The sequence below is a fragment of the Octopus bimaculoides genome, chromosome 7 (genome assembly GCF_046866305.1).
Source record: "Octopus bimaculoides isolate indiv1 chromosome 7, ASM4686630v1, whole genome shotgun sequence".
NCBI lineage: Eukaryota > Metazoa > Mollusca > Cephalopoda > Octopoda > Octopodidae > Octopus > Octopus bimaculoides.
In genome coordinates this window covers 35,050,563-35,063,414 of record NC_142934.1, presented here as the reverse complement: position 1 = coordinate 35,063,414, position 12,852 = coordinate 35,050,563, and the positions used below count along the sequence as shown (strand labels likewise).

At 36.2% G+C, this 12,852-nt stretch overlaps 1 protein-coding gene across 1 annotated transcript in view; it reads left to right on the top strand.

Moving 5' to 3' along the window:
- Positions 1 to 12,639, top strand: part of LOC106872643 (UDP-glucose 6-dehydrogenase) — a 111,350-nt gene extending 98,711 nt beyond the window's left edge. The window contains exons 9-11 of the mRNA XM_089355152.1: positions 934 to 974; positions 8,596 to 8,687; positions 11,011 to 12,639. Of these exons, the coding sequence (XP_089211278.1) occupies positions 934 to 974; positions 8,596 to 8,687; positions 11,011 to 11,184 (307 nt within the window). The 3' untranslated portion in view covers positions 11,185 to 12,639. The remainder of the gene's footprint in view (positions 1 to 933; positions 975 to 8,595; positions 8,688 to 11,010) is intronic.
- The last annotated feature ends 213 nt before the right edge of the window (positions 12,640 to 12,852 follow it).

Sequence of the window (12,852 nt, the reverse complement as noted above, 5' to 3'; positions counted from 1 at the left end):
AGAATTTGTTGAGGTAGATTTTCTACAGCTGGGTACTCTACCAATCCTCACCTGTTTTAATAACATAATACTTCCTCATGGCCAGACATGTTTTAACAGAAGATTGGAAAGAAGGACACTGTTTGTATGATGGTGACACTCACATACAGCCATCACATTATGTTAAAACATGAAGTAACAAACACACACACATACTTGCCAAGCATTTTTTAGTTTCTGTCTACCACATCCACGCACAAGGTTTTGGTCAACCCAAAGCTATAGAAGACATCTAAGGTGCCACATAGTAGAACTGAACCAGAAACTGTACTTAGGAACCAAACTTCCTAATCACACAATCATGTCTGTGCCTATGACCATGACTTACTTTAATTTACTGTTTGTGTATATTTGGAGACTGTATGGGTGGGGAATATATCTGTAATGGACCTTGGTTTATTGTTAGGGTCCATGTAAAGTACCTCAATGCAGTTTTTCTCATAGTGGTGACAGTTTGAGAAGATGAAAAAGTTGTTGGGGAAGGGACAAATTATCAAGTTAAATAAAATTAATATGTTCTTAAACTTTTTAAATGTGTCCAACTTCATGGTGAAGAAAGACAAATTATATGGGAAAGGAAGATATTCAATAACAAGCTACATGACAAGCTCACTAGAGCTTGTGGCACAAAAAATGCACCTAGTACATAGTTAACATTAAGAAAGACATCTAGCCGTAAACCCCATGCCAAAGTAGACAGAAGAGCACAATGCAGTCCTTAGACCTGTCATATTCTGTTAAGCCATCCAATAAATGGAACATGAACATTAAAAATGATGATGATGAAGTGGGGGAGGGCAAAACTTTTCCCTTTTTTCAGTGCTTGCCATACTACTTGTGTACATGTCTAACTCTTTTATTTACCTGTTATATCATATTGACATTACTTTGCAGGGAGCTGATGCATCCCACAATTACAGACAAACCAGAAATGGGTATGTTTTCCAATTCTTTTTTGTTTCTTTAGTGCCAGTATCACAAAAAAAGCACCCAATGCACACTGTAAACCTGTTGGTGTTAGGAAAGGCCTCCAACTGTAAAAACCATGCCAAAGCTGACATTAAGACCTGACGCAGCTCATCAGATCCTGTCAAATCATCCAACCCATGCTAACATGGAAAACAGACATTAAATGATGGTGATCATGATGTTGTTATATATATACATAACTCAGTGAACAAATGAATGGAAGCAGCACTCAACAAGTTGACTTAGCTTTTCATGTCACTTAAAGTTGCATGGATATGAAAATAAACAAGACCAGTTCCTCAGACATTTTTCATGTCCATGAAACTTTCAGTAACATGCCTGTTAATATATATGAGGGTAATCCCAAAAGTAAGGTCTCCAAAAATATTTAGAAATTACAGAAACGTTTATTGTTAATGATGTTTACAACATTTTAAAGTTTGAACATTTATCTATTTTTCTACATAATCACCATTTCAGTCAATGCATTTTTGTAGGAGCTGTGGCAGTTTTTGTATGTCTATGTCATACCAGCTCACTACCATATCATTGAGGAAGTGGTGAACCTCATCTTTCACCTCATCGTCATTGCTGAAGTATGTTCTGGCCAATTGTTCTTTCAACTTAGGGGACTGGTGGTAGTCACTGAGTGCCAAGTCCAGACTATAAGGTGGGTGGGTTATGATGTCCCGTTATGGTCTTCTATGAGTATTTGTGGGTACCATCTTGCGCACACCTTCCAATATTGCAACTTTTCATTGAAAACCTTATGAATGGTGCTTCAGGAAACCTCAGGAACCAAAATGCGGAGATCATCCAGAATGATCTTCCGATTTTCACACAAGATTTGCTCAACCTTCGCAACTGTCAAAAAACCAAATAACTGCATAAGCTTCACACTTGGCAGTAGTGTCAATCGGGAGCTCCATCAGATATGACTGCCAAGCCAAGACTAAGTGTGGCAGCAAGGCGCACGCAGGGGCAGGCACATGCACAACAAACACAACAGTGTTGCCAATAGCCACATGCACAGTTTTCCTGTAGCTCCAGTGCTTTGGAGACCTTACTTTGGGGATTACCCTCATATATATATATATATATATATATATATATATATATATATATCTTAGTAATTTCATTTGGATGTTAACCCTGAAGTTTGCTCCTTTAAACTCATCAGTGGGTAGGTATAGGCTGTAAGATATGACTATAAATCAGAGGTCAAGTTTTTACAGATCATACTTCCAAAAATTCATAATATCCATAGAATTAGTATAATTATTAACAAGGAGCATTCAAACTGAAACGTATTGTTATATTATCATATAATATATGCAACTATAGACTCAAGGTGTGTCATTATATCAATACAACTGAAAGTCAGCTCATCAGAATCCTGTATATAATATATTTGCTGCAAAAGACCTGTATTATCATTGATTTATACCTATAACTAGTAGGGATGTTTATATTAGCATATTTACATATCACTAGTAAAGCTAAGAAAGAAAAAATAAAAAGTGATAAATACAGAATAAACCACAATTTCAATATACCTGTCAATACATATGATGGAGGAATAGAGGAAGTAATGAATATAAAACAATAGAAGCAACAGAAAATTAATAATGCCAATAGTTTCAATATATCTAATATTATTGGTTTCAAATTTTGACATAAGGCCAGCAATTTTGGGGGAGGGATAAGTCAGTTAAATTGACACCAGTGCTTAACTGGTACTTATTGTATTGACCCTGAAAGGATGAAAGACAAAATAAACCTCAGCAGAATTTAAACCTAAAGATGGACAACATACTGCTAAGCATTTTGCCTGGTGTAGTAATGATTCTGCCAGCTTTATGCCTTACTACATCTAATAATATTCTTTTCTACTCTAGGCACAAGGCCAGAAATTTTTGAGGAAGGGGCCAGTCGATTAGATCGACCCCAGTATGCAACTGGTACTTAATTTATCGGCCCCGAAAGGATGAAAGGCAAAGTTGATCTCAGTGGAATTTGAACTCAGAATGTAAAGACAGACAAAATAACCACTAAGCATTTCACCCGGCATGCTAACATTTTTGCCAGCTCGCCACCTTTACATCTAATAATATTAAGAAATGTAATTTTAGAAAACAAATGTCTCTGCTAAAACATTGTATGCAAATGCTATGAACTAAAGCAAAGGAATACACATATATTGGTGCAACAGGGAGTTCTTTCAAGGATTGTTGGCATGACCATGTTGTGCCATTTACAAATGTAAATAAGAGGCATAACACTTCTGTGGCTAACCTAATCTGGAATTTAAGGGAAAAGAAAATTCAACACACTATTTCATGGTATGACATAAGAACTGCATACCACATGATGGCATCTCTAGGTAATGCAATCTTTGCCTGGAAGAAAGTTTATGTATATTACTATCTAAAGAATGACTCATTAACAAAGACTGAACTTATTATGTGATGCAACCATATAGTTGGCAAAACTTTCAGAAAATTCAAAAGGAAATATTGAATGAAGAATGACTAATTATTCCAGTTAATGTCTAAAATCCATCTTGGAAAATGGCTGAACAGAATTATGCAACAATATTTATTGAGTATTTGTATAATGTATTAGAAAGGAGTATACCTGTAAACATATAAACGATTAAATTGGATTATACATTCTTTTGAGAGAAAGAAATATATATGCTAGTGCACAAGCATATACAATATGTGTAAATATATAGATCATCATCATTGTTTAACGTCCGCTTTCCATGCTAGCATGGGTTGGATGATTTGACTGAGAACTGGTGAAACCAGATGGCTACACCAGGCTCCAATCTGATTTGGCAGAGTTTCTACAGCTGGATGCCCTTCCTAACGCCAACCACTATATAGATATTTATATATTTGTATATCTGTGTCTGTGTGTATGTGTCTGTTTTATACAGTTATTTGATTTACAGTGGACTGTTCTATGATTTTGATAAATTTACTATCAGTTACCATGAATGCAGGAAGGAGAATTATAATTTGGTTCTTTATTCTTTTATTTGTTTCAGTCACTATGACTGTGGCTATGCTGGAGCACCATCTTTAGTCGAATAAATTGACCCCAAGACTTATTCTTTGTAAGCCTAGTACTTATTCTGTCGGTCTGTTTTGGCAAACCGCTAAGTTACAAGGACATGAACACACCAGCATCAGTTGTTGAGTGATGTTGGGACACGCACACACACACACACACACACACACACAAACATTTACACACACACACACACAAACATTTACACACACACACACACATATATATACACGGTGGGCTTCTTTCAGTTTCCATCTACCAAATCCACTCACAAGGCTTTGGGTCACCCCGAGGCTATAGTAGAAGACACTTGCCCAAGGTGCTACACAGTGGGACTAAACCCACAACCATGTGGTTGGTAAGCAAGCTACTTACCACACAGCCACTTCTGTGCCTGTTCTTTATCATTTTTTATTTTCATCTTTCAAAATTTTTAAATTGTTATTTTCATAGATTATATACATAGCAACACAAGAATTATAATTCAAGTCTGTACAAGGATCAGCTGAAAAGTTCATAGGCTGACCAAGATACTCTCATGGAATTTAAATAAATAAGGTTTATTCTTCAACACAGTCCCCCACCCCCACCCCCTGCTGTCCACACACATCTTCCATCAGTGTTGAAAGCTTCTTCTCATTGGTGAAGAAGCTTTCATCCTGTTGGTCAAAAAAGTCATCACCAGCAGATATGATGTCATCATCAGTAGATATGACATCATTACTGTGCTACTGGTTCCCAGACAAGTGTTTTTTCATATTGGGGCACAGATGATAGTCAGATGAGGCAAAATCAAGAGAATAGAGATGGTGATCAACCAGCTGAAAGCCACAGTCATGCACAGCAGTCATTGAAACCAAGAAGTTGTATGCTGGAGCATTTTCCTGATGAAACAAGACCCCTTTCATCAATTTTCCTGGCCATTTGACCTTGATAGCATTTGTAACTGCCTCAGCAAGCTGGCATAGTACTTTCTATTGATAGTATGGCTCAGCTGAAGACAGTCAATAAACAATGCCTTTTGCATCCCAAAAAACCAAGGCCATCACATTCCCTGCTGATGAAACAACCTTGACCTTTGGAGCAGATAAGGATGCATGTTTCCACTGCATGAATTGTCTCTCTGCCTCTGGCTCAAAGTAATGAAGCCAACACTGATCCTCGATTAGGAAATGTCAAGAAAACCAGCTGGACCTCGCTGAAACAATGTCAGATTTTCCTGTGATGTAGTAAGCCTGGTGTGCTTTTGATCTGGTGTCAGAAGACATGGCACCCACCAAGCAGAAATTTTCATCATGCCAAATTCACCAAGCTCATTGTGCAGAATATTCTGAACTCTCACACATCATCATCATCATCGTCGTCGTTTAACGTCCGCTTTCCATGCTAGCATGGGTTGGACGATTTGACTGAGTACTGGTGAACCAGATGGCTACACCAGACTCCAATCTGATTTGGCAGAGTTCCTACAGCTGGATGCCCTTCCTAATGCCAACCACTCCGAGAGTGTAGTGGGTGCTTTTACGTGCCACCGGCATGAAGGCCTGGCTATTTGCTTTATAGTCAATCACCATGTGGTGAGCACAATCAATGCTTTCTTCAGTAGTGGCAGTTGCAGGATGTCCAGAACTTGGGTAATTTTCAAGACTCTCCCTTCCCCACTTAAATTCAGCTGTCCACTTTTGCAGTGTTGATAAAGCTGGAAAATCATCTTCTAATATAACAATGATGTCAGCATGATTGTCCTTGTGAGCTAAACCCTATTTCTGCAGGTACTTCATGACAGCACAATGCCAAATTTTGTCGATTTTCAAGAGAAGTCACTAATAGTTACTTCTGAAGTGTTCTTTGTACAATGAGATGTCAGTTTACCTAAAAAGAAACAATGCAGTTATTAATAAGAAGAGTTGAAATAATTGCACACAAATTTTCACAGCCTAGCATATTTTTTTTTCATAGTCAGCCTATGAACTTTTCAGCCCACCTTTGTATGCATAGAAATTCCTTTACAACTTCCTTCCTCTCGTTGGTTCATGAAGTGTGCTATTAAACACATTAATTACTTTATCTTTGTCCCCTATCTAGGTGTATATCTCGCCACTGGATTTAGTAGCCATTTGCACTTAGCCTCTGTGTTGACAAATTTACAAGCTGTCTTTACATCTGATATTCCTAAAAACTGTGTCTGCAGATGTCTACTGTAAAATAGGATAATTAAAAACATATACCTTTTGATTTATACATTTTCTGGAGACAGAATTATCTCTACTGACTTATTCTATTTCCTCTATCCCTCATTGACAGGTGTATTTAAATTTCTATTTTTTCTTTCTTAGCTTTACTTGTGATATGTAAATGTGTTAATATAAACACCCCTACTGGCTATACTTATAAATCAATGATGAGCCTAGTGTAGCCATCTGGTTTCACCAGTCCTCAGTCAAATCGTCCAACCCATGCTAGCATGGAAAGCAGACGTTAAACGACGATGATGATGATGATGAATACAAGTCATCTGTAACAAATGTATTATATACAGGATTCTGATGAGCTGACTTTTGGTTGTATCGGTATAATGATACACTTAAAGCCTATAGTTGCATGATAATATAGCAATACTCTTCAGTTCAAATTATAGTGAAAAAATTGTAAATTTATGTAATAAGCAATTTACTGACTTCACTCTTGTTCATAATTATATATAAATATATACGTACATATATGTATATATTTATTGATATATTTTTGTGTATATTTTTATGATGCAATTGACCTAACAATTCACAGCACACACTTTAAGAAACCAACCAACTACTTCATCACTTACATGGTTACATTCTCACATGGAAACTGAACAGAATGGTCATTGTGAATACCATAACATTTCCTAGTGAAGAATGTACCACATAGCATAGGTTAGTGGTTAATGAACTTGTGTCAGAGCTAGGTTGACACAGAAAAGACAATCAGTAAGGTTTAGAAATAAAAAGATTCAGCATTGGGAATGGGTTCAGAAAAATTCTGATGCACATTAATGTAGGGAAGTAGATTTAAATACTTGTAGCATAGACGACAACTGGGAATTTTTACATAATAACCTGCTTAGGGCTGCAGATGAAACATGACTGGAGAAATGTCTTAAATAAGCCAAAAGTAACATGGTAGTGGAACGATAAGGTTGATAGGGCAATCAAGGCTAAGGAGACTAGCTTGGATATACTGGAAAGATGTTGATAATAAGGAGTACTAAATAACTAGAAGGACATCTAGGTGTCAGGTGTACTTGGCCAAATGTGAGGCAGAAAGGAAGAAATTTGCACAAGTCCTACAATGTGAGGATCAGACACTCAAAGTGTTCAAAATTGTGAGATAATGTGTGAGAAAGTTTGTGATATCATTGGTGACAAGTATGTTCAGAATTATAAAGGTAAACTCACTATCAATATGGAACAAAAGAAGTTGGTTTGCAAGTGCTATTATGAAAGGCTGCTGAATGTGGCGAACATGTGACTGGAACCTGCAGAAGAGAAAGACCCAGGAAGACATGGGATAAAGTAGTAAAAGCCACCCTCAGAACCTTGAACCTGATAGATGAAATGACAGAGGACTGGGATCTCTGGCAGTATGCAGTTCTCAAAAAGAGTTGCCCTTTTCACAGGACTGAGTTCTGGAAGTGCTATATTTTTTGGTCCTCCATCTGTTACAGTGACACACTCCCCTCATGCATTATATCTATGTCTATCTCTTCTCCCTCCCTCTCTCTTGTCCTTCCTCCACCACCACTACCAGCAACTGTATCATCTTTATTACTACTGCTACATGCTGACTCCACTTTTCTGCATCTCTCTATCATCCCCAGCTCATTACATTTGTCTCATACTACCCCATCCTTGTTCACCTTCCCAAATAAGCATATAAACTCATCCACTTCTACCCAGCTTGTACCTTGTTGAGTGGCTTGGGTGCCTCATCATCATTATATGTAGCTCCTACTGACCATTTTTTCTTCTCTCTCTCAAACTACATGTGAGTATACATGCAGATGCAGATTCCTCTGCAAGAACCTTCTCTGCTCCCACCTCATGATAATCCCTTTGTCCTCTAACATGAAGTTACCTCACTGGCTACTCCAGGACTTGTAATCTTGTTGCAAACTGCATGGCAATCTCAATAGTGCTGGAGACACAAAAAAAGTACCCAGTCCATGCTGTAAAGTGGTTGGTATTAGGAAGGATATCCAGCCATAAAAACCATGCCAAAGCAGACATTGCAGCTCAGTACAGTCCTTGGACACATCAGTTCCTGTGAAACTGCCCAGCCCATGTCTGCATGAAACATGGATGTTAAATGATGATAACGGTGATGATGACATGCATATCAGGCACACTCACATACATCCACGTTTGTGTAAGTACTTTTGCATGAAACATTTTGAACTGCACATATGAGCACTTGTAACCAATAAAGAAACATTTATCCGTATTGTTATTTTTTCTTTTTTCCTTTTAGTGAAAGAATTTGTTACAATATGTCCTTGCCCTTATAAAGCTGCTGAGGCTGCCCATGCTGTGGTGATATGTACTGAATGGGATGAATTTATAGTAAGTTGCCATTTCTTCCTCTCCCTACTCATCTTTTGTGGGTCTAGTTGTATGACACATACATCCCCATGTATGTTCAGTTTTTTAAAGTAAAAATAAGACACAAGTTTTAAACACAAAGTGATTTATTCAATCAATGATATAATCACTGTTTCATTCCACTACCTTCTGCCATCTTGTGGGCAGATCCATTATTCCTTGCTCTAAGAACTTCTTGTTTTACTGGCAAGACACTTTTCCAGATAAATTTTTACAACCTCTTCAGAGTTGAAGGTCTGTCCATTCAATGAATTTTGAAGAGAACAAAACAGATGGAAATTTGAAGGCACAAAGTTGGGCAAATATGGAGGATGTGGCAAAACTTCCCTGTAACTTCTTTCACATCTGCAAAGGAGTGTGCAGTCTGGCATTGTGATGAAAGTCAGTGCCTTTATGATTAGCAAAACACTACATTTAATTTGCTCAATTTGGTCAATTGCTAGATTTAATTTGTCCAGCTGGTCACAGGACTCATTCAAATTGCTAGTCCTATCCATGGGAAGAAGCTTGTTAAAAACTACAACCTTCCAATCCCACCAAATTGGGTGAAGTGCTATTTCCCCCATGATCATTTGTGCTCCACATTATTATAGATGACCCATTTTTTGTCCCCTATCACCATCCTCTTCAAAAGAGGATTGTTTTCTTCATGTTTCTGTAATGAATCACAGATGGAAATCCATTGGGTGAGGTTAGCTTCATTTAGTTGATGTGAAACCCACACATTGAGCCTGCTGATGTAACCAAGTTGATGCAGATGGTTTTCAACACTTGATTTGGATAATTTGGGGAATATGTGTGATCATTCTGACTGTATGATGGGGGATGATGTCACTGTTTATCTCAGTTGGCTGACCAGTATGAGATGAGTGTTGAACTGAAAAATTTTCTGATCAGAATTAAAAAAAAACATTTCTGGTTCACATGCTCCATAACAGCATCCTCTCCATACACAGCACATATCTCCTTGCAGGTTTCTGCCACTTTTTTGCCTTTTTAAAAATATAAAAAGCATAAGGTATCAATAATGTTTATTTTGGTTCTTCGTTTTCAAGGTGATCCCAAGCACACAAAATACAACCTGCTTCATCACATGTTTGAATCAAACTACATTGAAGTGTCAAGTACCTAATGAGTGCACATATGCAGAGACTAGCTGCAGTTAGCTATTTGTTAGTGTGCTTTAAGTTTACTGCCAATGAAAGCTGAACTGACATTTTGGTCAACTCAACATGTGCACGCGCGCACACACACACATACACACACACACACACACACACACACACACACACACACACACACACACATAGGTGTAAGACATATATACAACTAACTGAAAAAATTGTTGTTTAGCATCAGGTCAGCAGCAATTCCTGCTGTTGTTGTTGTTTAGCCCCATACCAACCTTGGATGGAGAGACATGATCAAAGAAATATAGCTCTGATTATCTTTTGCCTAGAAACAGAAAGCAAATTGAGAAAGGTGATTTTTAGTTGCAACCTTCTCTAATCAAAGTTCAAATCCTGCTAGGATCAGATTTGCTTTTCATCATCAAAGAATAGATAGAATAATCAGCAATATACTGGGGGTTGTTTCAATCAATTATACTCTTGTTCTACAAATTGATATTTTGGTGCCAATAGTAGATATTAAAATTGCTGACTCAACAAGAGAGGCAAAATTTAACAGTGAAGTAATAGTCGTAGTAGTAGTAGTAGTAGTAGTAGTAGTAGTAGTAGTGTGTGTGTGTGCTAGAGCTTGATAAATAAACTAACATATTTTTATGGATATAGTAGAGTGAGAGAGAGCATAATCTATGATAATAGAACTATTGTAAATACATGGGCAATAACCTAATGTTGAAGTTAACTTTGTTGTATGCTTACCAACTAAAGTATATTTGACTCTGTGAAAGAAGTCAGTTTTTCTGGTATAGTTGTGTCTATCAATGTTTCTAGTCTATATTTCTCTTTTATAGATCAATGCATGTGTGCTATATGGTGGGTGTATGACTGAATCAATAAAGTGTTGGTCAAAATACCTAGTGGCATTTGTTTACTTCCTTTTATATTCTGAGTTCAAATCCCAATCTGATTCACTTTGCCTTTCATTTTTCCATTGTCAGTAAAATGCTGGAATTTATGTAACTGAATATATTCTCAGAGTTGGTGCTCCAACATGGCCAATGCTGAAACCAGTTAAAAAATTAATATGCAATTTAAAATAAATTCTTGTCCCTGTACAAAGAGCCTCATTTAACCTTCTTTAACATTTTCTCTTTCAGACCCTTGATTATAGCCAAATCTACAAGTTCATGTTGAAACCTGCCTTTGTTTTTGATGGACGAATCATATTGGACCATCAGGCACTTATCAATATTGGATTTCATGTTGAAACTGTGGGCAAAAGACTTAGTAGGTGGAATGCCTCTCGCCCAATAGCTACTGCAATGCCTTAACTCTGTAATGACACACTTCAGTCAACTGGGTGAAATATTCTTTTAGTTCATTTATTTGTTTTTATCTGGGTTTGCTAGGGAAGGGTGTCATTTTTATTTTATATTTTATTTTTTGCCATTTGTTTTTAAATGATCCCTCTTCTCTTAAATCATGGTTTTAATTATTTCCTCCCCTCAATTTCCATGTTATCCCTAACCATCAAACATTCATCTTCTCACTTCTTTTACTTTTTTTTTCAATTTTCATTTTCGTTAGTTTAAGGTAAATTGCTATTAAGATATCAACAAATCAGATCTGAAGTTTGGTGTCAATCCTCTTCAACTATCACACAAAATGTTCTCCAGAAAGGCATGAACATCATGCAGTCTCTTTATTTTCCTCTATTGCATTTACTATTTTGTATCTTTTTCTTCTAAGAAATCAATAATACTGTTATTGATTTCTTAGTTCTGTGGAACTGGTAAATACTGAGAAAACCATGACACCACCATTAAACAGATTTCAATTCCCATTGGAACCGTTTCCCATTAACCCTTTAAACTCGCCATCCTACCCATCCTCCAGTGTTACTCTGGGAATTCCTGCCTATTTAACAATATTACTGTTTTTTTTTATTTTTTACATTTTCATTTTCAAAATTTGATGACTGAAATTTTATCACAAATTACTAAGCTATATATATTGGGGAGTTATATTCAGACTGAATAACATAGGCTTTTATTAACCTTTTGCCTAAGGGTGTGTATGCCTGTCAAATTGTCTACAAGTCACATTTATGTTTGTATATCTTGTTTTCCCTCAAGGTACTGTAAATAAACCCCATCACTCAGTGTACAGTGTGAAAACCCTGTTATAAAACATACTATGTGAGTCCTAACTGGCTCTGTTAACATATGTCTGTTTAAGCCATCTTACAGAATGTGTTACTGGCTTTGTTATACAATCTCTACCAACTCTTGATACAAATTATGTGTTATTTTATACACTTTAGTATGTATATATGTCATACACATTATAGTGCATATATATGTTAAACATACTGTAGTGTTTATATATGTTATACACATAATAGAGTACAAAAATGTCATATACATTAGTGTATATATATATTTAATGTGTATATATGTTACAGAATGTCTGAATCATTATAGTGTTTCTGTTCTATGTTATACACTGTGGTGTCATGGTTAACAATAGCATCAAATTTTTTAAATGGTATTTTTTATTGGTGATTGGGGTGGGCCTTTTAAAGTAATTCTGTTTCTTAGAATCCATGGTTCATTTAAAAATGACTTTAAACAAAATTATGTTTGTACATACATGTATGTGTGTAAAAGTATGTGGACACACACACAAATGAGTACTATGTGGTATAATTCACAGAATCATGCAGCTATCACAGAAAGTATAATTCTAAAGGAGTCATGGAGTTAAATAAATCTATATTCACCATTCATATCTCTTGACATTATGGTTATATATATATATATATATATATATATATATATATATATATAAAAGTATGTAATTTAGAGAAAAACCACTATTAAATAATTCAATAATGAAGAATGTAATTCATACCCCACGGAAAATAAAAATATCATAAAAACCTTATTCTAAAAATCAATAAAGTACATAAAAGAATAACTAGTAAATGGTATAAAATG